Source organism: Callospermophilus lateralis, chromosome 9, assembly GCF_048772815.1.
Source record: "Callospermophilus lateralis isolate mCalLat2 chromosome 9, mCalLat2.hap1, whole genome shotgun sequence".
NCBI classification, from domain to species: Eukaryota; Metazoa; Chordata; class Mammalia; order Rodentia; family Sciuridae; genus Callospermophilus; species Callospermophilus lateralis.
The window spans coordinates 14,876,107-14,903,696 of NC_135313.1; the positions used below are offsets into that span (position 1 = coordinate 14,876,107).

The 27,590-nt window shown below is 40.2% G+C and overlaps 1 protein-coding gene across 1 annotated transcript in view; it reads right to left on the minus strand.

The window, feature by feature from the left end:
• The window catches only part of Mogat1 (monoacylglycerol O-acyltransferase 1), a 44,823-nt gene extending 17,602 nt beyond the window's left edge, over nt 1-27,221 (minus strand). The window contains exons 1-5 of the mRNA XM_076866546.2: nt 27,128-27,221; nt 9,502-9,680; nt 8,619-8,823; nt 4,623-4,797; nt 3,948-4,147 (exon numbers count right to left, since the gene is read on the minus strand). Of these exons, the coding sequence (XP_076722661.2) occupies nt 3,948-4,147; nt 4,623-4,797; nt 8,619-8,823; nt 9,502-9,680; nt 27,128-27,221 (853 nt within the window). The remainder of the gene's footprint in view (nt 1-3,947; nt 4,148-4,622; nt 4,798-8,618; nt 8,824-9,501; nt 9,681-27,127) is intronic.
• Nucleotides 27,222-27,590: the final 369 nt, after the last annotated feature.

Below are 27,590 nucleotides of genomic sequence, written 5' to 3' on the forward strand. Positions count from 1 at the left end.
AAACACATCTGAAAGCTCCAGACAAGCTGGTCAGGGAGCTTCCTGCTCTGGGCACCAACCTACACCTGCGGGCACTGGAGATAGGCAGCACTTTCCCACGCATCATGACATATAATCCCCAGAAGAGCCCTGAAGGAAGACAGGGCAATCATACTTATCTCCTCTTTTGTATTTGAAAAATCCGAGGCTCAGAGAAGATAAAGGAAACATTCAAAGTCACTTGGAGTTAGGCCTCAAGCCCACACCACTTCCTCTGTATGTCTCGGTGGTGCATAATAAATGCCTTCCTAAAGTCACTGTCAATCTGCGAGCAGCAGGGGTCTGGGTTCAATGCAAGCAGTCAGGGCATGCCCTCTGATGGAAGAACCAATTTTTTAATGGCACCGTTTATATTTTTCCAACGCTGCTATCAGAATAAAAATAAAATAAACACTTCTATCACATCCATACTCAGAAGATAGGCCCGGAGCGCTTAGAAGCCAGGACGTGGAGGCTGGGGAAGGGTCCGGAGCCCTTTCTGTGGCACACGTTAACACAGCAGAAAAGCCTGGCTGAGGGGAGGGGGGTCCTGCGAGGAGGGCAAGCTCTTCTCTGTGGTAAAATGCCAACAAACAAATACAGAAGGAATACTCAAGTTTGAAAATCATCTGTTTGTAGCCGTGGCTATAATGACTGACCCAAGCATGAATTATCAATGGATATTAAAGCCACCAAGTTAAACTGGGTGAGGGGCAGGATAACTACGTATCTCTGAGGAACACCACTCTTGGGGTCTTTGTTAATAATAAAGTAAAAAAGAATATTCTCTTTCCATTAAAGAAATCAGAGAAACACTTTGCCTAGTGATCAAAACAAATTCAATTGAAGCCAGGCATGGTGGCACATGCCTGTAATCTCAGTAATGTGGGAGGCTGAGGCAGGAGGATCGTGAGTTCAAGCCCAGCCTCAGCAACTTAGCAAGACCCTAGACAACTCAACAAGACTCTGTCTCTAATAAAATATATATATAAAAGGGGGTGGGGGTGGGGATGTGGCTCAATGGTTATGTGCCCCTGGGTTTGAACCCTGATACCAAAAAAAAAAAAAAAAAAAATACAATGAAGAATGAGACAAAATGACAGCACATTCCCCAGTGGAGGATTCTAAAGCACAAATAGCTGGAATTGTCCAAACTGTACATGTCATAAGGACAAAAATAATAATAAGTCTAGTTTAAAAGGTTAAAGAGATGAAAATTAAGTGGCATGCTTAATCCTGTTTTTTCAGAGAAAAAAAATACTGTACCTCACCAACTTAAAAAAAAAAGCCATTGTTAGCAAGAAAATTATTGGGCCATTTGGTGGAATCTGAACATGGACAGTAGACTATTTAGTAGCACTTCAGCAATGCTAGGTTTCCTGAGCTGTCCTGATGTCATGGAAGAACATACTCTTCTTCTTAAGAGATACACATGGAAGTAATTAGGAGCAAATGGGCGTGAGGTCTGCATTTGCTCAAATAGTGGTAATAGTAGAAAAGCTATTTATTACACCATGAGAGAGAAATCAAAACATAGTAAACTATTAACAACTGGTGAAGTTCAGGAGAAAGGAACACAGGCAGGGATTTCACTTCTCATGAAACCTTTCTAGTTTTAGCATAAAATTTAAAAGCAATTAACATCAGCACACTCCTGGAAACATCGTAATATTTCTTACGATGTGTGGCAGAGATTACCTAAATTAAGGAACTCTTAACCCACTAGAAGGAGAAGGGACCAGAGAATAACTTGGCATTCTGGCTGCTGCCTGAATCCCCAAGGGGTGGGACAGAGAGAGCTCTTTCAGGGAGTCAGCACAAAAAGACCTCTGAGTTTTAAATGCATTGATATAAAACGGAAATGCGCACAGTTCAAAACATTGTTTTCATATTATGTTTTATTCTCAGTGGCATTTGGTATATAGCTTGTGATTCTATATAGCCTATCCTCAACTTCTGCTATTGTTTGAGTAAACAAAACCCTTTAGGTGCACATGGTGGGGAGGGTTGGTTTCTCATCAGCTGGCTGCTGTCAATCATCTGACTCTCAGACTCTAAGACCATGGCAGCTGAGTTTTCATGAAATGTTCATATCCTTAACTTGATTTTCAAAGGGCTCCAAATTATAATGGGAAACTGGGGATGCTACAGCCTAGTAATTGTTTTAGGGTAAGTAGAGAGACAAATCAAAGGAATTGTTCCTTATTCTGAAGCTTTAAAAGATGTACACTGGAAAAACATGAATGAATGCAAGAGCTGTAGCTTTCTAGTCTTGACAATTAGCTCTGATTCAGTAATTCCGTTTGACCAATTGATCAACCCTTTATTTGTCAATAAAGGCATAATCTGCTTACATCAAACAATAAACCACTTTACTTAAAAAAAGCTTAACCCAATCATGATCACTTAATTCAACAGAATACCTTTTGCTTTCAGCAATTACAACTTCATGTGAACATATGGGCATGGCTTAAAATTTCCTTTATAGTCCCCCACCCCAAAACCAGTAATAGGACTTTGTACATAGGGATCAAAAATGATCAATTAATATTATACCAAAGAAATGTAGCCATCTGATCTTGAAGGATACGGTTGTAACCTTAAACTTATTTCAGTGCTCCTAAAACACTAACTATCCAACAAACTGTAAATGTTACATCTGAGTTAAAGATGGCATCATGTGACAACATGGAAACCGCAAAGCTATGTAAACAGTTACTGGAAAATCTTATTCTAGTGGAATAGATCTTAAAAAAAAAAGTCACTATATTTCAATTTCATTTAATCCATGGTGCAAATATTATTCCAGTTTCATATAAAATATCTAGTTTTGGTTAATTCTGCTATGGCTCATTTTTCCCTTTTACTCACCAATCTCCTCCCAACTCAAGGAGCTCATTCATTATGCTCTTATTTATTTACTCATTTATTTAAGGCAGGGTCATGCTATGTTGCCCAGGCTGGTCTCAAATCCCTATGCTTAAGCCATCCTCCTGCCTCAACCTTCCAGATACAAGGACCTGGCTCTGCTTCTGTCCTTTTAGATCTTTACCCTCCTTTTAACAACTCAATTCTCCAAAATGTGTAATGCCACAGTCTGGCTGGGCACAAATCACGAGCCACTGAAGCAGGAACAAACTTTATTTCTGAATTCCACCAGCACACTCCACACATGCTCCCCGGTCTGTAAACAAGTCAGGATGGCGCCTGGCATTTTGCCAGGGGGAGTGGTTTGTGAAGTAACGCCAGCGAGCCATTAAGTGTGGAGATTCCTTATTGGTTGACTGCTGTATCTAGTTTATGTTAATTAAGATAAGCTGTGTGGAATGTATATATACCCCTCCTGTCCTACAATAAACGGCTCTCACTCCTGCTGTATCAATCTACACAAGTTGCTTGTCACCCCCCAGTTATTTTGCTGCAGCCGGACTGCAGCGGTGTAACTGTAAAAAATAAGATCAGTCAATACCAGAATACATATAAATTTAGCCAATTGCACATACACAAAAAATGCTTTTGCTATAGAAATTGATGCTTAAGTGAAATGTGATGAAAATATCTTCTACATGGAAATTTTCTTCTGTTTAATAGATGCTGATGGAACTTGTTCAAGAACTGCCATGCCATCAGGTGGTACAGAGAAAATGATTCATTACAGAGTATTAGAAACTTTATTTCTGTGTGACTCAGTGGCATAAAACTGGGTTCTACCTGTAATTCAATAATGGTGTTCTTGAAAGCAATCCCCATTCAACTGGAAAACAGCCATTTCATAAATAAAATGCATATGATAATTAAAGCTCAAATAACACCTACAAATTTTTATGTTAGGAAATTTTATCCAAATCCACTTGTCTTACATGGGCACCTTAATAACATTAATATTGCTTAAAAGCGAGATAACAATTTGTTTCGTTTTCTGTACATACCAACAGTGTGGATAGGTTTCCGATAGGGAATGAAGCCAAAACTGTACTGAAAAATTCCTCTGGCATGAAACAGTGGCAAAGCAAACCCCATGATCTTCTGAAGCTTTTCTTGAACAGTCCGAAGCCATGAGCCCTCAGGGTTGTTAATTTGTTTAAACAGATCATTTTCACCAAAAGAAAACACTGGGACCAAATGGGCACTACAAATAACAAAGGGGAAGGATAAGAATTTGAGATGAAAGATTTAGATGATTTCTTTGGTCCAGCTGACATTTGCAATGAAAAAACCTAGAAATTCTTGAATGTGCCCAGGCCTCCTTGTACTATATAGGTAACTTCCTATTCAAAGGACTGAAACTGCATTACACCTGAAGGAGAGTGATTCGGCAAGCTACTCAGGGTTTCGGGAAGCTTCCTTTTCATTGGATTTTGTTCCTTTGGTGGGAAATTTACGCTGTGTGCACATTTTGTTTTTTTGTTAGTTTCTGGACGCCATGGCACCAAGCAACCTCCATAGAAAGGTTGTGTTATGGTCCCCAAGAACACCCACATCTGCTTTTATTCTAAGATCAACTTGGAGGAAGTTCTTAAGGGCTAGAAAAATGACTTTCCTTCTTTGTGTTCATAAAGTCTTAACCTTCTTGACCCAGTTACCTTCAACAAAAAGCCACTTACCCATGAGTCAATGCGATTTTAATAAATCCTTTCCTTGGGCGGATGACCAGAGTCAATTTTCCTGGATGGGCATCCAGTGATTCTTTGGCACCCCCAAGGACAATGACTGAAATGTTTCCACCTCCCTCCCAACTCAACACATAAGAGAGACTTTCCTTCGACACCGAAACAGCCCCTTAATGAATAAAAGGAAATATGTAATTAGTTGTCTCTTCTTAAAAATTAAAAAATTTCTATGATATTGTAGGGTAACAGTGAACATTTAACAACATTTCCTATGCTGTTTATTTTGGGGGCACTTTGAAAGTTTGTAAGTTTTTTCATAGCCAAATCCTTGGTACTGTATTCATTCCATTAATGAGATCTACCTTTAGGCAGGTGATGGGTTTGTTCTTTAAAATGTCACCGATCATTAGAAAGCTACCACTTGTTCGAATTGATTGTACACTAACTTCTAAACTCTACAGTTCTCCTTGCCGGTTGTTGTTCAATGTACAAGCTGCAGAGCTAAATGTGGTGGCCTTGATCATTGCCCTAGCAGATCCTTGCACAGAACTCTTCCAAGAGGTTGCAGTGGACCTTCAGAACACACAATGGGCTGTTTTCAGATATTCTATATGGATTCTTATTTTCCAAACATGAATTCATAGCAAATCACTTTAAAAATTCAGACATTAGATTAGTAACCTAGATTACTTGCCAGATCTCGAAATAATTTTTAAAATATATAGATTTGGCTCTAAATGTAAAGTCAGTCTTTAAATATACATAGTTCATTTAAGACAGATAGTTGTTCAGTCTACATATCAAGTAATTCTTAAAAACTAAAGATTTCTTTTCAGATTTTAAATGTCCTATGGGCTCTTGGAGGAAAACACAGAAAGGAATACAGATGAAAACACAAACCAGTCATGACTCACATTGCAGAGATAATTGCTTTTTAATGCTTTAAGATTCCTCTCCTTGTAGGTTTTATCCATTTAGACAAAACAAAATGTGTCAGACAAGCTTTATTAAGACATAGTATACTTCATCTCTTAAAGAAAATGATATGCTAATTTTACTAGGGTTCCTTTTGGTCGATGTAAAATGATGTCAGAGGCAGAGGATGTTGAGTTGGAGGAAACAAGCCAACCAGTGAGTTCAAGGTGTCCCCGTCTGCTCGGGGTGGCCTGAGTGACAACAGAGGTATCTCTTCCACTGCAAAGAGGGCCTCTAGAGTCCCAGACATGTGGCTCCTACCTTGCATCCTTCAAGGTTGCTTTATGACAGCTCTCTCATTGTCTTGTCTTCTAACCTCATCTGCACCCATAGACTCAACTATTACTGTGTGTGCTGAGTTCTCCCAAATCTATCTTCTGGGAGATCTTCCTGCTTAGCCTCTAGGCCCACATCTCCCATGGATATCTCTACCTTATCAGCTGCAAGACTCCTCCAACTTCAAGTCTTCACACCAAAGCCATTAAATTAAACCTCCCATGTGGTTCCAATTCCAACATCATCAATCAAGGTGAATGAGACTTGTCTATCCAGAGCCCAGGCCAGAAATGCAGCTCCTCCCAGATGTGTTCCCCTGTTTGCCACCACTTTAAATGGTGGCTCATTCATTCATTCAAAAGCATTTATCAAACAGGTGCTTCAGGCCAGGTGCTGTGCCAGATGCTGATAATAACAGCAAAATAGAGTTGCCTTCCTCAGGGTAAGTTGATCATCTATCCTTGTCAACTATCAACTATTTTTCACATTGACTTCCTCTCCTGCATTTCCTGTCACAGTCCCTGCTTAGCCCTTATCAGTTCCGCTCTGTCACTGCAGTAGGCCTCTCTCCTCATTACAGTCTGCAGCCTCATACCCTCCAACCTATCTCCCAGCTACCACCTGAATGATCAGGTGAATTTTGTAACACAAAATTCAATCAGGTCCCTCTTTTGCTCAAAATCCCTGACAAGTTCCTGGTGGCTTACCTACAAGGTAAAATCTAAAGTCCTCTCCATGACATATGAGGCTGTTGTGATCAGATCCTAGCTACCTGCCCAGACTTAATGGTTAGCTCAAAAGGACATGAGCTTTGAGATGCAGAAGTGAGTATAGACACACCAAGATGGGCCAAGAGGAAAGGGTTGGAGTTGGAACTGAAAAGGACTTGTAGCCACAGAGACCTCTTGAGTAAGACACCTGTGGCAAAGGACCTTTGAAGCCCCATTGGTTCCTTATAACACGAGGTCTGGGGTACATGCCTGCTGTCTTTCACAACCTTACAGGTCAGTCACCAAGCAGGTTGAGAGAAGGGAACTCTTCTTAGCCCTGTGCTGACCTAAGAAGCAGGTTCTGGGAGGTTGTACTGGGGACTATCTACTCAGAGACAAGCCTAAACCTCCACTGGCTTAAGAGATTGAAGGTTATAGCAAAAATGAGAGATTGAAGGTTATAGCAAAAATGAAGATGTCATGATATAAACCAGTACAGCAGAAAGATTTCCCTTCATCCATCAACTATAGAAACAGCCAGGCTGCGGGTCACTTCATGGAGAGACTCTGAGATTGATTATTTGTGTCTGACACTGCCATAATGGGGTGGGGTGAGGGTGCGCCTGCCTCTCCAGTGCCAGGAATTTGCCAAACCTGCTCTTAACTACACTACTCAAATTCACCTGTGGTTATACTTTTAATCAGCTAACAGTGTACTCTAAATACGTTTCTATGCTTTTTTTTTTTTTTAGTTTAAAAATTCCTTTTACATTTTCTTCCTGTTATAAAACTCTAGGGAAATGTTTGCTAAACAAGCAGAGAAGGCACCCCTCTCCTTTGGTGTTTGGAAGGGGTTAGTGCACCCCCTAGAGACCAAAGGTCAGATCACCCGGTAATTTGGGGGGTTAGTGCGCCCTCTAGTGTGCTCAGTAGCCCACACTGGACACCTTTCTTCTTAGGGACTCATAAAGAGAAACAACTTGAACTAATTTGCTACAAGATATATAATGACAACAGTAACCTCAAAAAATAATAGAAAGTAGTGAAATTCTGGAAAGTCATGGAAAATTATATCCTTAAATATGTCCCTTCTTGATCCTGAAATAATTTCTCAAAAAAATTATCCATTTTTCTTTGGATCCAGGAACTACGAAGACAAGAATAATTATCCTATACCATGTCCACAAATATAAAACATTTTGTAGTTCATGGTTGTAGTTCAAGATTTATAAAGTTGGAAAAAACAAAGAAGTTGAACCTCTTAAGTTGAAATGAGATTTAGTGACACAAGCTTTGACTTTTACATAGACGTGTATAGTATCTTTATGATATTTCAGATTAATTTTATTCTCAGAATCGGTAGAATTTCAATAATCAAAGCATCTTCTACTGGTTCAAAGTAGCAGAGTAGAATGGACTCGTTTCTTTTCTCTCTCGCTTCCTTCCTTCCTTTCTTTCTTTTCCCACAATGCTGGAGATACAACCCAGGCCCCTGAGTATGCTGGGCAAATGCTCCACCACTGAGATGTACCCCCAGCCCAAGGGCTGCTATTTCTGAACCAAGTAACAGTTAATCTGGGAAGACAAAGAAGCAAGTTGAGTATGTTGATCTGTATCACTGCCATTACTTCAAGACGCGGTGGAGGATGATGTCCATTTCTAATATTCATTAAAGTATGCCAAGTATCTCTCCAAGGGTATGATTTACCGCTTATCTGCTCTGTGGTTTTTCTCCCCTCCACATCTGAATATACAAAATGCATTCTTTAATTTATTCTTTCCTTGGATTAAAATATATCAAACATTCCTATGTTTCTGTCAACATGATAGACACTTTCGACAGAACAGATAATAGGCTTTGTGTCCCTGCAGTCCAGCAGAGGTGAGGGATGTGCAGGCAGTCTGTGAGGTGCCAGATGGGGACAAGGACACAGGATTTCACAATAAGAACAAGTAAAACCCAAGTGAACGTCCTGTGTGTTCCTGCCACCCTAGTGCGCTGGAGAAACGGTGACCTGGCACCAGTTACCATTACCCATCAGATGTTCTCGGAAGAGAGGACAGCGGAACCAACACGGGAGCACGTGAAGATACACAGTGAAGCCGGGAAACAGCTCCTTGAAGTCCGAGTAGGCGGAACAAAAATTTCCAAAGGCTCCAGACACAAGTATTCCGTGGGGGTGAAACCCAAAGAGGTAGTTTTGACTGGGATCCAAATCCCAAGTTTTCATGAGCTACAGCACATTCACACAGAGATAAAGCAATAAAACAATAAAGCAATAATTGAGAGATTAAAAGACCACATGACTAGTTTTTGTGCCAAGAGAAAATGGAGAACATGGTTCATTTTTGTTCCCTGGCTTGGAATTGTTTTGAATTTTCTAAAATATCCTTCATATACAGCCTTCAAGTTTGTGTCAATTCATCTTAAAGTTCATTTAGCAACTTGAGCCCAACAGCAGACTTTCTCCCTGCTTAGGTTTGAATGTGTCCTCCACAAAAGCACGTGTGTGGGAAACTTAGTCCTCAGGGCAACAGCACTGGGAGGCAGGGCCAGGGGGTCGGGTGATGTGATTCACACCATCTTTGCTGCAGTGGGCTCCTTCTGAAAGAATAAGTGTGACCCCCTCTTGCTCTTTCTTTCCCTCTTGACCTTCGGCATCTGCTACAGGATGATGCAGCAAGAAGGCCCTCACCAGATGCTGACCCCTTGATATGGATATCCCAGCACCCAGAGCTGTGAGAAATGCATTTCTTCTAGGAAATTCCCAGTCTCTGGTATTCCATGATAGGAGCACAAAGTGAATTAAGGCACTCCCGCTGAAAAGGAAAAAGCTTGAGATACAGGTGATGAAAACAAATGTCCACCTTCCAAACTCAATATAATAGTTTATAAAAACAATTCTACTCACATGAATTGGAAAATAGTCCTTAAAGTACTTCCAAACAGGCCAGTTTCTGATCCAGTTGGATCTCCTGCCTCCTTGCTCTGGGGTCCGCCAGTCAAAGTAAAGCCATGTCAAATAAGGGATGTAAAGGAACCAATAGTTGTATATAATCAGTATCACAAAGATGCCAACACACACCTGAGCTGTAAGAAGGAGAAAAGGCTCATAGAATCAGGATCAGTTAGTACCTGTTCCCTGTACTGCAACCAGGTACCTCACACTGAGCCTTGGTTCAGGTGAGCTAATATAAGAAGACAGAAATAATACAGTGTTATTTAATGTTTGTTTGATGTTTACTATAAACCAAACAGGAACTCTGCCTGGGTATTTTCATTTAATCCTTATAAAGTCACGACACCAACACGGTGGTCATAGTACTTTTTAAATATTTTTGGTCCTGGGGATCAAACCCAAAGATGCTTTACCTCTGAGCTACATCCCATTCCTTTTTTATTGAGACAGGGTCTTCCTATGTTACTGAGGCTGGCCTCGAACTTGCAATCCTCCTGCCACAGCTTCCAAGTTGTTGGGATTACAGGTGTGCATTACTGACCCTGGTCATTATACTCTTACAGGTCTTTCTACAGAAAGAGAAATAAAAGCTAATAGAGGTGAAAGTTGCCCAGGTTACACAGTGTACAAGAGGTTGATCTGTTTGAATTCAAGGTCCACACCCCCAGCCATGGCCCTGTATCACCACCTCTCCAACATGAAAACTGGAGGGGTACAGAGATTTCCTACACAAGAAGTCTGTTGTCCGGCTGGGAACGGTGGTACACACCTGTAATCCCAGTGGCTTGGGAGGCTGAGGCAGGAGGATCTCAAGTTCAAAGCCAGACTCAGCAGCTAAGCAAGGCCCTGAGCAATTTAGCGAGAACCTGTCTCAAAATAGAATATGAACAGGGCTGGGTTGGGCTGTGGTTATGGCTCAGTGGTACAGCACTTGCCTAGCATGTGTGAGGCACTGGGTTCAATTCTCAGCACCACATATAAATAAATAAAATAAAGGTCCATCAACAACAACAACAAAAGGGGAGGGGTGCTGGGGATGTGGATCAGTGGTAGAGCGCTTGCCTAGCACATGTGAGGCACTGGGTTCAATATTCGGCACCACATGAAAATAAATAAATAAAAGGTATATTGTGTTCATCTACAACTAAAAAATTTTTAGAAAAAGAGGGCTGGGGATTGGCTCAGTGGTTGAGCACCTCTGGATTCAATCCCTGGTACCAAAAAACAAACAAACAAAAAATCCTGTCATACTACTTTGATTGAGCCACCTTCATTCATATGTCCTCAAAGAGGGCACATTTTAGTAATAAACTTCATTTTCAGGAATTTTATTCTCACAGACAAAAATAGCATATGAGGAACTCTTTATATATCAGTGCATGTGACTTCTTGCCACTTTTATAATGAAAGAGCAATTCGAATTTTTTTTTCCCACTTAATATTACAGCTTCAAAATACATGGGCACCCAGCATCATGGCGCAAACCTGTAATCCCAGAAACTCGCAATGCTGAAGATCATAAGCTCCAGGGTAGCCTCAGACTCTTAGCAAGGCTCTAAGAAACTTAGGGAGACTCTGTCTCAAAAAAAAAAAAAAATGAAAAAGGGGCTTGTGATGCAGCCCAGTGGTAAAGTGCCCCCCCCCCCGTATGATCTCCGGCACAGTAGCAATGACAATAAAAATAAATGGGGCAAAAACTGACAAAACTTGACCTAGGTAGTAGTGACAAGAATGTTCACTTAAAGTAATCCACTAGGCTTAAGTTACACCTTCTTAAAATGTCTGTGTTATGTATTGCAATTGAAAAAATTTATAAAAGGAAATACATCAGTGTGAGAGAGAATACATGGAGACACAAAGCTAGGTATACTGCAAGTGCTCATTAAACAACTAAGACTTTAAAGAGTGACATTTTGATTGTTTCTTCTGTTTGGAGCTACAGTCTCCAATCTAATGCTGTTTCTGTCCCCAACTCCTACCCACTCCCTGTCCCTTCTGTTGTCAAATGACCCATCGAGTAGCTGAGTAACAGCACCTCAAAGCCGCAGCTAATACTGACCCTAGATATACAATGCTTTTTCCTATATATACACACCCACGATAAGGTTTAATATATACATTAGGCACAGTAAGAGATTATCAAAGATTATAATAAAATAGAACAATTAGATCAAATATTGAAATAGTTATTTAAAACATATTGTTTCTTTCTGGAATTGTCCATTTAATATTTTTGAACTGCAGTTGACCAGAAGTAACTGAAACCAAGGAAAGCAAAAACTGTGGATAAGAAGGAACTACTGGATATAAACACATATTGAGATTCTATATATAAGTAATTTTTACATTAAGTTTTATATATATGCCACAGTCTCTGGCTGGGCACAAATCACAAGCCACCACACAGCTTGTAGATTCAAACAGCAATTCTTTATTCCCCATCTCACACCGGCCGTCTACAAACACGTTCTGGGGGAATCCACGTTCTCTGCCCAAATCCACACTCTGCCCAAATCCACTTCTCCTGGGCTTCTGTCTCCCAAAAATATACTGTCTGACCCTAAGAACTCAAGAGGACCTCAGGCAGCAGGATACGCCCTATTCTAAAGGGGGAACACCCTAATCTCCTATTATGCTAAACCACCCTATTCTAAAGGGGGAACACCCTAATCTCCTATTATGCTAAACCAGGGACACCCTAAACATGGATCTGCCCTGGTCCTTGAGCAAGGTCACCTTTCAGAAGTCCTTCCACTAGACAGCATGGGAGTAGCTGGCAAGGAATTTGTCATACCTACTTGGCTGATGGCTCCCAGCATCTCCCCCCTTCTGATTAATTAAACAACAAGTAATGTGGCTTAAGGACCGTGCCTGGTAGGTTGTCCAGTTCAACATATGGTTCTTACCCGTCATTGGAAAACTGACCTTTAGGCGTCAGCCTCCTGTCTTAGGTTGATACCACTGCAACTGGATCATACCCGTCACTGACTACCGGTCCAGCATACAGCCATACTTGTGGATAGGTCTATGCACCAGTGGGGGGGTGAGGTTCTTTGCCTCACCTCTGTTGGCCCCCAAATTTGGCCTTGGTGCCAGTGGGGGAGTGAGGTTAATGTGGCTTAAGGACCGTGCCTGGTAGGTTGTCCAATTCAACATATGGTTCTTACCCGTCATCAGAAAACTGACCTTTAGGCAACTGACCTTTAGGCGTCAGCCTCCTGTCTTAAGTTGATACCACTGCAATTGGATCATACCCGTCACTGACTACCGGTCCAGCATATAGCCATTGGCCCCCAAATTTAGACCATCACTAGCAGAAGGGAGGAGGATACAGAAATGCCACGACACCAAGCCAATTGACAGTTCCTTTGGAAAAATTGCATCACTGGTGACACCTTCAGCAAAGATATGCCAGCATTACCACAATTAACATGTGGTGCGCTGGCAAGGAAATAAAAATTGCATCACTGGTGACACCATCAGCAAAGATATGCCAGCATTACCACAATTTGCTGCACTAAATGTAGTTACATAGTCCAGGCAAGTTCTACAAGCGGTTCAAAGTGGAGGAATCTATCAATATGTCCGTCTCCTCCCAAAGTCCGTTTCCTCCCAAAGTAAGTTGACTCCTTGATTGAGCATACTTGTTGAGTTATATTCATTGGGATGAAGATAGGAATTCTGGCAATGATGCTAAAAAGACATTATCCTGAAAATAATTATTAAATATAATGAAAAGAAAAGGTGAAAGTAAACAAACAGATCTGTTAACCTCCTCAAAAAACAATCCTTAACAGCTGTTTACCTTATTTAAATTAGTAAACAAGCAGATCTGTTAACCACCTTAAAAAACAATCCTTAACAGCTGTTTACTTAATTTAAATTAAGCCATTTAAATCACGTGAATAAAAAAAAATAATTTGGATCCATATTCTCATAAGCGCTCCTCATATATGAAATATGGACATATGCACACACAGACATACAACACAAAACACAAATGTGCAAACAAACGTACAACACATAAGATAATAATAAAGGCCTTGTAGCTTTACCTAGGTGAAATCTCCATTGCAATGTTTAAAAACTCCACAGTCAAAAAAATAAAACTGATCAGAAAAACATTAACCTAGGTTTGTATGAGCTCAAAAATAAAAATAGAGCCTTATGATGTGGAAAAATGCAATAATAAAATAGATATTGAAAAAAGCATCCTGGTTAATCACAGTCGCAGATGTAAGAATGGCCAAGCTGGAGTTCTGGATATCAGTTGTTATGGATTTGAGTCAAATCATCTTCTTTTCGATCTGTAGAAATCGTTTTGGTTAGTCTTTCTGGAATCCAAATCGGTTGCTGTTCTCCCTGTGGAAACACGCAAACAGAGCCCCGACTCCAGACAATCACTGGGTCAGGACCTTTCCATTGTCCTGTTAGAATATCTTTCCAAAGAACTTTAGGCTTATGCACATTTTTTGGATACATATGCCTTTCTGCAGCACTAAGTCCTGATGAATCCAAATTAAAAAAGTTTAGAGTAAAAAGCATTATTTTAAGTTTATCTTTGGGGGATATATACCCCTTTCCAATTTTTAAGATTAACTAGGCTTCGAATGACACAATCTTTCCTCCGTCATGAAGGCATCTTAACCACCTTCAAATTAACCTTTTAAAGTCTTACAATTATCATCTATACTGTACTTTTAAATGTACTTTTTCATTACCTACAGCTTCACTCTTTTAAACGAGGCTTAGATTCTGTTTAAATTGCTTAAATGTTAGTTTACATGGCTGCCCTTCAACCAAAGGCCTTTTTTACTCCATTAAGAAGCTTTGTCTCAATCTGCCATGTACAAATACCTTTTTTCTTTTTTCTTCCTTTCTCAAGCTTTTAAAGTAAGTCTAGTTTCCTCAAAATCTTTTTAAATGGCATTTACAACTTTTTACTTTACCACACAGAGATTATCTCATCTAGAAACATTTCTTTTTCTTTTAACCTTCCATATTAAAATATATTTTCACATCTTCAATCTTTTAATATTTCTTTTCTAGCCATTAACCCTTTTTATAAATTCACATTCTGAAAAAACCCTTATAAAATTTCTGATTTAGACAAATTACTCCACTTTAAGAAGATGAAAGACTTTCATGTTTTTTATGATACTATAATACTGTAATTGAAACCCAACTGAAACTTCTTATACTCTTTGTATATAAATTACACCTGATAGACTCTTAACACTTAGTAACCTTGTTTTAGCAAAGACACAGACCAAAGCAATATTCAACATTTTTCCATTCACCAATTTATGAAAACACACATAATGATTAAATATATTACCTTATGGAACTTAATAAGTAAAGAGTACTTGATTTTATATTTAGTGGTTGATATTTTTAACACTTTAGCTTTGTAAATTAATCAAATGTCTGTAAAAAACAAGATCTTAGACAAATGTAGTAAACAGAACTAGCCATCTCTTTCTTGTTGAAGAAAAATCCTTCTACAGGATACCATGATGGTCCCATTGATATATTTAATAACTCATCTTTAAAAAGCCATGGGCTACATTTTTGTATTGTATCAACATATGTCCTAACTGTTCTTGGTCTTACTGGGGTGCTTCCTTCCTCTAGCAATTTCTCTTCCTCGGAGGCGAACAACTTCAAACCTTGAGTCAACCATTTTCCCCAGTTTGCCTGAGAAAGTTCTAAGAACAGGCAACTTGAAATAAAAACAAAATAAATTAGAACAAAAACACATTGTTTTTTGAAATGCTCACCCATTCTTTCGTTCTCCTTCAGGGGCGAGTAATTTCACTTACCCCCAAGCTTCAGGCGTTCCGCGTACGAGCCACCAAATGCCGCAGTCTCTGGCTGGGCACAAATCACGAGCCACCACACAGCTTGTAGATTCAAACAGCAATTCTTTATTCCCCATCTCACACCGGCCGTCTACAAACACGTTCTGGGGGAATCCACGTTCTCTGCCCAAATCCACACTCTGCCCAAATCCACTTCTCCTGGGCTTCTGTCTCCCAAAAATATACTGTCTGACCCTAAGAACTCAAGAGGACCTCAGGCAGCAGGATACGCCCTATTCTAAAGGGGGAACACCCTAATCTCCTATTATGCTAAACCACCCTATTCTAAAGGGGGAACACCCTAATCTCCTATTATGCTAAACCGCCCTATTCTAAAGGGGGAACACCCTAATCTCCTATTATGCTAAACCGGGGACACCCTAAACATGGATCCGCCCTGGTCCTTGAGCAAGGTCACCTTTCAGAAGTCCTTCCACTAGACAGCATGGGAGTAGCTGGCAAGGAATTTGTCATACCTACTTGGCTGATGGCTCCCAGCATATATATATATATATATATATATATATATATATATATATGTGTGTGTGTGTGTGTGTGTGTGTGTGTGTGTGTTTGTGTATGTGTATATGTATGTATGTATGTATTTATTTATATATATATATATATATATATATATATATATATATATATATATATCCAAAGCAGGACATGTATTTATACTTCAATACATAGAAGTCGGTACATTTTCCAGTATGGATTTAACAACATATGTAAGTGAACCTCAGGAGACTGACTTGCTACTCTCTGCTACTCTTTCCACCATGTGTTAAAGGTTAAGAGAGTGAGTAGAAGATCAAGGAAGTATGTTCCTCCATACCTCTGTGGGGTGTTTTATTGCATTTTGGGACTTCCAAGAAAGTTTTCATGAGTCCAGAATCAAGGCCAAAAGAGTGCCCTTGGCCCCATTCCTAGGAGGACCATTCCATTGGCTTCTCTCTGCCCAGGTCTGAGTGCGGATGATTCACCAGTGTTGGTTCGTCTTCTGTTTACTTTAGGAAGGTGTGCCAAGAATTTACAAGAAACCTATACAGTCTTCTGTACTTAAAGCTAGATCAGGTGAGCCAAGGTGGAGCCGAGGAGGGAAAGGTCAGCCATTGAGTGAAGACCATCTCCTGCCATTTCACCTGGGGAATCTTACCTCAGTGACCCATCTCCTCTAGCCACATCCTACCTACCCACAGTTAATTTTTATTTAGAGACAGGGTCTTGTTAAATTGCTTAGGGCCTTGCAAAATTACTGAGGTTGGCTTTGAATCCAACCTCAATCCTCCTTCTCAGCTTGCCAAGCCACTGGGATTACAGGTGTGAGCCACTGCACCCGGCAACAAGAATGTTTTTTAATTTTTTATTTTATTGTTGGTAAAAGGACTCAACATGAGATCTATCTTTTGACAAATTTCTAAGTGTACAATACTCTATTGGTAACAATAGGTACAATGTTTGTGACATAATAAAAAAAAAATATATATATATATATATATATTTGGTCTTGTGTCCAGTTGCTACCATAGAGCTCCTTAAACTATTGTAATTTCCTGATCAGGAGGGGTGTGAAGTGCATCTTTTCTTCTAATATTTGGACTTTGACCTGGGTTCCTGACACAGAGCTCCTAATGCCCTGGAATTTCTGGGTGACTGCAATGTCTTTATTCTAAGGAGGCAACAGTTGGTGGATTGCTGGTTCTGGTTGGTCACCAACCATGGTTAAAAGCTTAGGACCTTCAGCGCTACTCCTACCCTCAAGTAAGGGGAGAGGGACTGAAAATAGAGTTAATAACCAATCGTGCCTACATGACGAAGTCGCCAGAAAATTCCCCAAATACTGGGTTTAGAAAGCCTCCAGGTTGGTGAACACATCCAACACATAGGCTGAGATGATGGCACAGCCCAGCTCCACATCCACTGTAATAAACTGGCAAAAGCTGAATGTTTCCCTTCCTTCTGCACACCAGATGCTGAGTTCAGGGAGAGGGTTGTGGGAGGCCCCAATCTGTAGCCAGTCAGAAGCAGAGGTCACAACCTGAACTTGAGACTGACAAAGGAAGCAAGTGCAACCTAGTGGAGTGAGCTCTCAGCTTGTAGGGTCTATCACTAACTCCAGGGAGAAAGTGCCTGAGTTGAACTGTAGATGTCCAGTCGGCATGCGGAGAACTGAAGAAAGGTGGGGTGGGGAGAGGCAGCCTTGCACTGCTCTCAAAATTGACTCAAAATGGAAGACAAATCTAATATAAAATGCAATACTATCAAACTCCTAGAAGATAACATAGGACAAAAATCTAGGTGACCTTGAGTTTGGCAATGAGTATTTAGGTATGACACCAAAGGCATAATCCATGAATGAAAGAACTAATAAGAAGCTGGATTTGATCAAAAATTGAAAATAATTGCTCTGCAAAAGTAGGTGAGTAGATAAATAAATTGGTAGATCAGACATTGGAATATTTTTCACCATGAAAACAAATGAGCTATCAAACCATGAAAGGACCTAAAGGAAACTTAAGGGCATATTACAAAGTAAAAGAAGCCAAGCTGAAGAGCCTACATACTGTAGGACTCCAATTCCATGACATTCTGGAAAGGTGAAACTATGGAGGTATTAAAAAGGTAAGTGGTTGCCAGAGGTTAGGGAAGAGGGAGGGATAAATAGGTGAAGCACAGAGGATTTTTAGAGCAGTGGAACTACAGTGTATTGTGCTACAGGGAGAGTACTTGTCATTCTAAGTTATTCAGACTCATAGAATGTAAAAAACCAAGAGTGATCCTGAGATAGAAACCTAGGGAAACAGAAAATGAAAGACAGACTGGGTCTCAAGAGAAAAGCACCCGTAAATCATGGCATTTGCAGGTAAATGGATGTAGTTGGAGAATGCAATGCTAAGTGAAGTAAGCCAATCCCCAAAACCAAAGGCCAAATGTTTTCTTTGATATGAGGACACTGACTCATAATGGCGATGGGGGAAGCATGGGAGGAATGGAGGAACTTTAAAAAAAAAAGGAGGTAGGGGAAGGAAGGGGAAAAGGGGTAGAAAAGATGGTGGAATGAGTTAGACATCATTACCCTAAGTACATATATGAAGACACAAATGGTGTGAAAATACTTTGTGTACAATCAGTGACTTTAAAAATTGTGGTCTACATGTGTAATATGAAACAAATTGCATCCTGCCATCGTGTGTAACAAATTAGAATAAATAATTTAATTTTAAAAGAGAGAGAGAGAGAGAGAGAGAGAGACACCCAAGAGCCGTGGAATGTAGGAGATGACCCTGAATTTTTGAAATGCAAAACAAGCATCAGTGAACAACCCAGCCCAAACCCTTAGCCCCAGCTCTTGGTCCAAGCCCTTGACCCCTGTCCTTGCCTGCAAAAGGTAACAAGAGCAAACACGTACAGGGAAAACTGGCAGGAAATTGTGTAACTCCACCTTACTACACCTCTATCCAGCCTCTGGCAATGATCCTTCCTTAAATACACCCCACACCAAGGGGTTATCAGCTCTCCCTCTGCAGATGGCTAGCCTTCCCCCTTGAATGCGTATTCCTTGCTTTATCCCAAAGGCTTCTTAATCTGCAGGTGGCCAACATGCTCCTTCACATACTCAAGATGGTGGGCATTCTCCCCCCCCAATGTGTAATTTCTTACTTTATCCCAAAAAACATCCCTCCCTTGAAAGAGTCCACATTGTTCCTTGGATGTGCATCTGCTTTCCTAAGTAAATCTGTGCCTGTACCTGATCCCTACTGAAACTCATTTTCATCAAATGTACCATTGGTCCTGACTCAGGTCCCCCTCTCCAGGAGCTCCGCTGGTGACAAACTCTAATGTAAAGTATGGAGCTGGGGGTGATAATGGCGGGTCATCGTGGGTTTAGCAACTGTAACAAATGTACCTCTCTAACTGAAGATGGTGACAATGAGGGAAGCCAGCCATGTGGGGGATGGGTGGGAATCTCAGTAACTTTTTTTTTTTTTTTTTTTCTGTGAACTTCAAACTGCTCTAAAAAGGTTAAATCTTAAAAGCATTTTTAGCCAATGGTATTTATAACATGGAAAAATAGTTGGTTAGTGGAGCACAAAAGAAATACCCAGAAAGCCTTTAGAATAATTATGACTTGTTGAAAGGACTCAATAAGTGTTAGTTATTAGTTAGCTGCCAGGGACTACTTGAGACTTTTTAAAACACCAGCTTCTTAGAGTTCAACCTAATGTGTTACCTGATTTCTTCTCAGGTACATACATTATATGGATAAAAATAAAATTTTTAAAATAGGCAAACGGAAGAAAAGGATCATACCACAATTTTAACAATGGTTATCTCTAGACAGCAGTATGGAATTTTCTAGTCTTGACAGGAGACAGACAGATGTGAGTGGTGGGAGCAAGAGGTCAAGGGAAGAATTCTATAAACTAGGCCCACAGGTCTGACCCCCACATGCTTTCTTTCCCAAGAAGCAATTTACCTGCAGCCCTGATTGGCGAAAGTGACGAGATACGTCACATTCCTCAGCAAAATACCTGTTATCCGCAACAGAAAATCAGGCCCAAATAATATTGATAAGAGAACCCAAGCTAGCCAGATCCTGGAACTCATGGAGATAAGGATGATTCCTCCTAATCATAAAATCTGTAAGAATTTGTGGCTAAGAATCCAATCAGAGCCACTCAGCATGGACCAAAGTGATCTAGAGTGGTCACGACGGTGGGGACTTGAAAGTCTGATGTCATCCTGCTGTCAGTCAGAAGTCAAGAGGAGGACCTGGGTAGAACTCTCTGGAAACTTCTCTGGAATCCCTAATAAAACTGGAGTGCAGGAGAGGCACAGAGTCTCTCCCTCTCTGAGAGGACCCACTCTCTCCCTTGAGAGTGTCCCCTTTCCCTGTCCCTACCCCTTCAACAAACTCATGCCTGCTACTTTGAGCATCATGTCTGAAATCTTCCTGACTTGATCTCAAGAACTGGGGCTTGAAGGCAGGCCTTCACGCTGCCTCAGTTTCCTGGAAGGCCCCAGCCTTGTAATGGTCTCTCTTAAAAACTTACACATTTTCCAATTTTTTAATAGATAGCATGAATCATCATATAAAATTATTTTTAAAGAAATGAAATGATTCTACTGAAGAGAGAAGAAGATAAAACCAAGATTACAGAACAAGTCTACTTATGTAAGAATATTCACATCTTTAAAATGATTCCATTAAATTCCCATGAGCAGCCTGCATCAGAAAAACATTACGAAAAACGTTGAAAGTTAATTTTACTTTCATTAAATAATGACCAACATTAAGAAATAATTTAAAATATTTTTTTTTAAAGAGAGAGTGGGACAGAGAGAGAGAGAGAGAGAGAGAGAGAGAGAGAGAGAGAGAGAGAATTTTTCAATATTTATTTTCTAGTTTTCGGCGGACACGACATCTTTGTCTGTATGTGGTGCTGAGGATCCAACCCGGGCCGCACGCATGCCAGGCGAGCGCGCTACCGCTTGAGCCATGTCTCCAGCCCAATTTAAAATATTTATTTGGTGCTGGGCATAGTGGCTCACACCTTTCATCCCAGAGACTCCGAAGGCTAAGATAGGAGAATCTCAAGTTAGAAGTCAACCTCAGCAATTTAGCAAGACCTTGTCTCAGTAAAAAATTAAAAGAACTAGGGACGTAGCTCAGTAGCAAAGCAACCCTGGATTCAAGCCCCAGTACCAACAACGACGATAATAATAATAGAATATTTAATTTATATATGTACCCTTCCCATTTTCATCCAAGAAGTTTTTGTTTTTTTCCCCATTATGATTGTTTCTGCAGTTACTTTAACCATTTAATATAAAACATAGAAAGTAAATGGAATACAGAAGCAAGTAATTCTTATTCCTAGAGGCATTATACTTCAAAACACTAATTAATGCCATCTGTTGAATATAAAAATGTAACATCCTTCTGATTTTAAAAATTCTTATTTTTAAGAGAATTTTTCTTCTAGAGTTGTTTTTTTGTTGTTGTTTTTTCCTTCCTTCCTTCTTTCTTTTTTCTTTTCTTTCCTTCTTTCCTTCTTTTTTTTTTTTTTTGTTTGTTTGTTTGTATGTGTGTATGAGGAAGTGGTGTTGGGGATTGAACCCAGGGGCTCTTCACCACTGAACTATATCCAGCAACATCACAACCCCTTTTTGAGATAGTTCTCACTAAGTTGCCCTGACTGGACTCAAATTTATAAGCCTCCTGCCTCAGCCTCCTGCATAGCCAGGATTACAGTTGTGCGCACTGCACCTGACCCTGTGTTTGTCCAGTTGGTGCTAAAAGATTTCAGATCCCTTTGTAGAATTCTGCAGCATCATTTTCCTCATAGATGGGTCTAATCCACACAAAATTTTAAAAGCATTACTTAAAGGGAACAGCATTTTTCTTGTTTTACAGCAAATCCAGCATTTGACCTACTTCTTTGCCTTAAAAAAGACACATAAACTGGCTGTGGTGGCTCACGCCTGTAATCCCAGCGGCTTAGGAGGCTGAGGCAGGAGGATTGCTAGGTCAAAGCCAGCCTCAGCAAAAGCAAGATGAAGAGCAACTAAAGAGACCCTGTCTCTAAATAAAATACGAAAAATAGGGCTGGGGATGTGGCTCAATGGCTGAGTGCCCCTGAGTTTGATCCCTGGTTCCACAAAAAAAAAAAAAAAAAAGGCACACAAATCCTAACAAGGATACGTTAAAACTGTCCCATGGTCTGAATATTTCAGAAAGTTTCCAAGCTTAAAGGCAGAATAAGTATAGCCACCACCTGAAAGCCATGGAGATAGTCCATAAAACAGGGGGTGCATGAGTGTGCATCAAAGTCTAGGACTCTCGTATAAATCAATGGAATGTTAAAATGCGACCCCCCCCCAATTTTTCAGATTAAAGGAGATTAAAAAAACAATGACAACAGAGCAAAACAGGTGGATTCCTTTGCTGTAAGAGGACATTAGTGGGGCAATTGCTGGAATATGAATAAGGTCTATGGATTAGGTCACAATGCTGTATCTGGGTCATCTTCCTGATCTGGCTATTTGTATTGTGGCCATGTAAGGGAAGTCCTTGGTTTTAGGAAATACATTCTGAAGTATTTAGGGACAAAGGCAAACCAGGTCTGCAACTTACTCCAAAAGCATTCAGAAAATAAGAATATGGGGAGTGGAAGAAAGAAGAAGTTAGAGACAGGAACAGAGGGTAAGAGCAGAGGAGGGGGAACATGGCAACCTGTGAACGTTTAGGGAATCTGGATTAAGGACTATGGGAATTTTTGTAACTTATGTAATTTTTATTTTCTGTAGTTATTGTTTCCGAAATTACTTCAAACTAAAGGGTTGAAAAAAATTAATGGCTCTCCTGGAGATCCACGGAATCAAAACCTCTGGGAATGTGCACTTTGACAAAAATCCCTAGGTGATACTGAAATGGGCTCTGAAATTTGAAAACATGATAAACCCATACAGTAGAAAAGTCACATTGTTGAGATGTCAGTTCTTTCCAAATTAATCTATAGACTGATCTCAAACAAAAATGTAATCCCAATCAAAGTCCCAGCAGGCTTTGTGTCTGTGTGTCTGTATGTGAAAATTGAGATGACATTAAAATGCATATGAAAATTGTAAGGATCTAGACTAATCAAATCAACTCTGGAAAAAAGAATAGAAGTTTGAGGACTAACACTACCTGACTTCAGAAATCACAAAGCTATAATAAACAAAATAGCATGCTATTGGCATCCAGATAAATAAATCTTTGGTGCAGACTAAAGATCCAGGGGCCGGGGCAATGGTAGTTCAATTCACAGCAGTATCATTCATGAAAGCTACAATTTAAATATTCAATAGATGAAGAGACAATTCCCAATATATCCCTTCAACATAATACTATTTAGAAACAAAAAGCAATAAGCTATTGAAATACACAGCAATAAAAATGAGTGTCAAAATCATTATGCTGAGTTGAAAGAAGTCCAATAAAAAAGGAACACATGAGATTCCATTTACATAAAACTCCATAAATGCACACTAACCCATAGTGAAAGAAAGCAGATGAGTCGTTGCCTAGGATGGGGGCCCAGGAAGGAAGCGTATGAAAAATCTTTGGGGAATGATGGTGATATTGACATCTTAATTGTGGTAATGATTACCTACCAAATTATATGCTTTAAATATGTGCAATGTGTATTTTAATGATATCTCAAGAAAGCTGCTTAAATAAGTAAGCAAACCATTCAGTAAAAGATCTTAGTTTCACCACTTACTTATATGTGAGTATGTAAGTATATAAACTTCTTGAGCTTTAGTTTTTCCTAAAAAAAAAAAAATTAAATTAAAAAATATAATAATACTTGCCATGGGGTTGTGGGTAGAAGATGGTCAATAAATATTTCAGTTTTCCACTCTGTAATTTACAGTTTAGTGGTATACAAGCTAATAAGCATGTTTCAATTTCTTGGATATTAAGATTGGATAACAGGTATTTAACATTTATCTCAATGCAACAGTATCTGATTTTATAATTAAATGAAACATTTTGCTCTTTTAAAATATATCCCAAGTTCAAACTATTTTTTTTTTCTGGTGGTGGCAAGAAAAGCACATTCCAGGATTCGAATTAGAGATCCTAAAATATATAGTTAATAAAAGACTTCTTCTTGTGACTGGAAGTAACTACATGTCAACTCCTTATTTGGAAATTCACAATTAAATGGAAAGGAGTTACATTTATCTTTCCTGTAAGCACTGAAATGTAGAGTAGTTAAACGGCACCATAAGATGAGGAAAAAAAAATTATGCAGAAATTCTAGCTAATATATGAAGAAAGAATAATAGACTAAGCAAACTGCCATTTTGTAGACTAAGGGAAAGGCCAACCAACAGCCAGGGGGAGTGTTCCTTCACATCACTGTCACCCCTCAAATTGATTCCTTCTTGGGCCCACTGATCAATCTCAGACACTAACATGGCACCCAGACGCCACGTGTATCCTGATGAGATGGAATGTGAAACACACAGCAGCATCTTGGAAGGAGTCCTGCCAAAAAGGTTTCATCTAAATCTAATCAAACATTTAGCTCTGTCTTCCATTTTAAAAGAAATACAGGGCATAGGGGAACAAGTTAACACTATATAGAAGCAATCAGATAAGTCCACAAAGTGATCCTTCAATGAATTCCTGACAAGAAAGCAAATTGTTAGCACGGTATTACATGAAAGATATAAAAACAAATGCAACACATGGGTCTTGTTTGGATCCAGGTTCAGATTGCCAGTAAAGATGAATTTCTGACACAACGTAGGATATCTGAATATAAACTTGTCTTAGATGATTTTAAGAAGGATTTGTTAACTACACTATATGTGACAACAGTACCAATGGCTATATATAAAACACTTTTAAAAAATACATACTAAATTATTTATGACTTTAAGAACATCATAATGTAATACATTCTTAATATTTTTGTGAAACAACAGATAAAATAAAAGAGCAAATTATTAAATCACTATAAACAAAGGTAAAGGGTCTACAAGAACTCATGCCCTGTCTCTCCTTTTCTGATGAATTCCATAATACAATTGCCAAAACAACATGTTTCTAGTACCACAAATGTCAACTGTATGATAGAAAAACATTTAAACTAATTGTCTGCAGAGTCACTGTTGTTTGATTCAAATTTGGCCTGGCTTCCTGAGCTCCTGTCACATTCCAGTCACTAAGCCAGTAACATGCGGTACATGTGGCTGAACCACCTACTACTGAGCCATGTGACTTTGTGCACTCTACTTCACCTTCTAGATTCTTCCTTGTAACATGAGGAAAAGATAGTCCCTACCTCACAAGGTCACAACAAGGATTATGGGTGGGTAGGTGTTATTCTGGGCCATAGAGTGGAAACAGTCATAACAAGAACGTCTTGCATATCTTCTGCTGCTGGGTACTCCTTCACTGAGCTTGTCAAATAGCCAGAAAGGCCTTTCTCAAATAGCCACAAGCATAGACAAATACAATCAATGGCATACAAATACAATCAATAACATAAAAACACAATCAATGATAAGCACTATGAAAGAAAAGGACAGTGAGTTGTGAGAGATTTGCTGCATGATCAGTTAGGAAGTCAGGCTCCAGTATCAATGCATTGAAGCAGGCACACAGTGGTTGAAATAGAGACTTTGGGAAGAATACTTGGACTTACATCCAGCTCTTCCAGCTATGTGACCTCGAACAATTTACTTGACCTCTTAATTCCCTCATCAGTACAATAGTGCAGGAATAGTCCTTACCTCATAGGGTTGTTGATGAGGATGACAGGGATAATAGTGGAAGGTGCTTAGAACAGCAACTAGCATACACTATGCACTAAATAAGGTTGTCTTAAATGAGGTTGTCTTATTATCTCTTATTATCTTATTATTGGTCCTTTGATACAGAGCTAAATGGAGTATAATGCTACCAGTCCGGCCTCATAGTTTGGCCTTTAAGGGCCTAATAAGTTAATATTTTAAACTACCTTTTTCTTAGGCCCACACTACAACCACTTAGAGAATTCCTTTATAAAGCCCTGATGCAAAAGCTCTGTTCCGAAATGAATGAATTAGAAATGCTAGGAATGGAGCTTGAGTGTCCCTATTTTTCAGAAGCTCCTTCAGTGATTCTCACGTGCAGCCAGGGTTGAGAAACACTGATCCAGACATTCAACATGTAAATACCATTTCAAAAGTGTAAAACTCTTTATAATGAAATGAGCTTATTATTCAGTCCCAACAGTGTACAAGTCATGATCTTAGACCACACAGATGATTCTCTGCTTTCAGAAGAGTTTAAGTTCCCATAGAAGGGCTTCCCACTAATTCCTTTGGCTTTTGTATTGCTGCTTGCAAATATGCACTTCCAAACTTGAAATATAAATGTGAACAGTGTGTACCAGTTTTTTTAAAAAAATAATTCCTTTTGCTTTCCCCCACCTCCTTTTATTCCAAGAGCACAATAAACATTAAGGAGCCTCAGGCAAGCCTTCCTGGGCCACCTGGGGGTTTGGCTTGTGAGCTTTAACAGCATTTGTGGGCTTAACTTGGACACACCTGGAACACACTCTTGAGTCAGATGATTTTCAGATATAAAACACTCAACCCAATGTCTGGTGAGTTCTTTGTAGAAAGGCGCCTTTGTACTCCCAGAAGACAGTAAACTAGGAAAAGTTAAGGAGGCTATTTGCCCTAAAGGTATGGAGAACAGTTTCAAAAGTCTAGGCATTTGAATCAACAGCTCGAGAAAGGAGTTTACCAATTTTTGAAGAACTGAAGTGCAAAGTTCTATTGCTTGATTGGTCATGGTTACCTTCAGCAAAAATTCACCAATCTGTATATTTATAGCCTATGACTATATATTTATATTTATAGTCTATGACTTTCATTGTGGGTAAGATATACCTTACTTAAAAAAAAAAAAAACAGCATAAAAGAAAATACAGTTGGTAAATAAGTTACTTGCTATGAGGTTCTCCTGGGAGAAAGAAGCCAAAGGAGAGACCCACAATAGCTCCCAACGCCCTCCTTTGACCCGCCTGCTCTGAGAGGAGGCCTGCAGAGTTGGAAGGTTCGAAGCCAGTGGTCGGATAGGGACTGTCCGGGGCGAGGTGGCGCGCCCGGGCACCGCGGTGTTTGCCTGGTCTTCCGCGTGCAGAGCGCGGGGTCGTTCTTACCCAGCAGTAAGTAGGTCACCACCCACTGCAGCACCGCCGCCGTCTGCAGCCGCGGCGCCAGCGGGATGTTGAGCGGCGCGAACTCGATCTTCATCGCTCTCAGCGAGAACCGCGCCTATCGCAGCCACTTGTACCCTCCTCGGCGCCGGCGGGAAGTGTCGGGCGGGATCCCGCCTCAAGCCAGGCACCCACTGGGCGGGGAGGAGCAGGCGGCGACAGAATTTCGCCTAGGGTTGGGGGCGCACCAGGGCTGAGGCTGGGGGCTGCCAATCACTGGCGCCCGGCTCTGTCGCTGGCCCAGAGCAGCAGCCACCCACCCCGCGCGCGGGCTGGCGCGCACAAGGGACAGATGCTGGCGGCCCGAACTCAGCAGCGCGGGCTCTCGCTGACTTGTCTAGGACCTAGCGGCTCCACCCGGATCTGGCCAGTGTTAAGCTGATCGACCACCAGCAATTGCTTCATC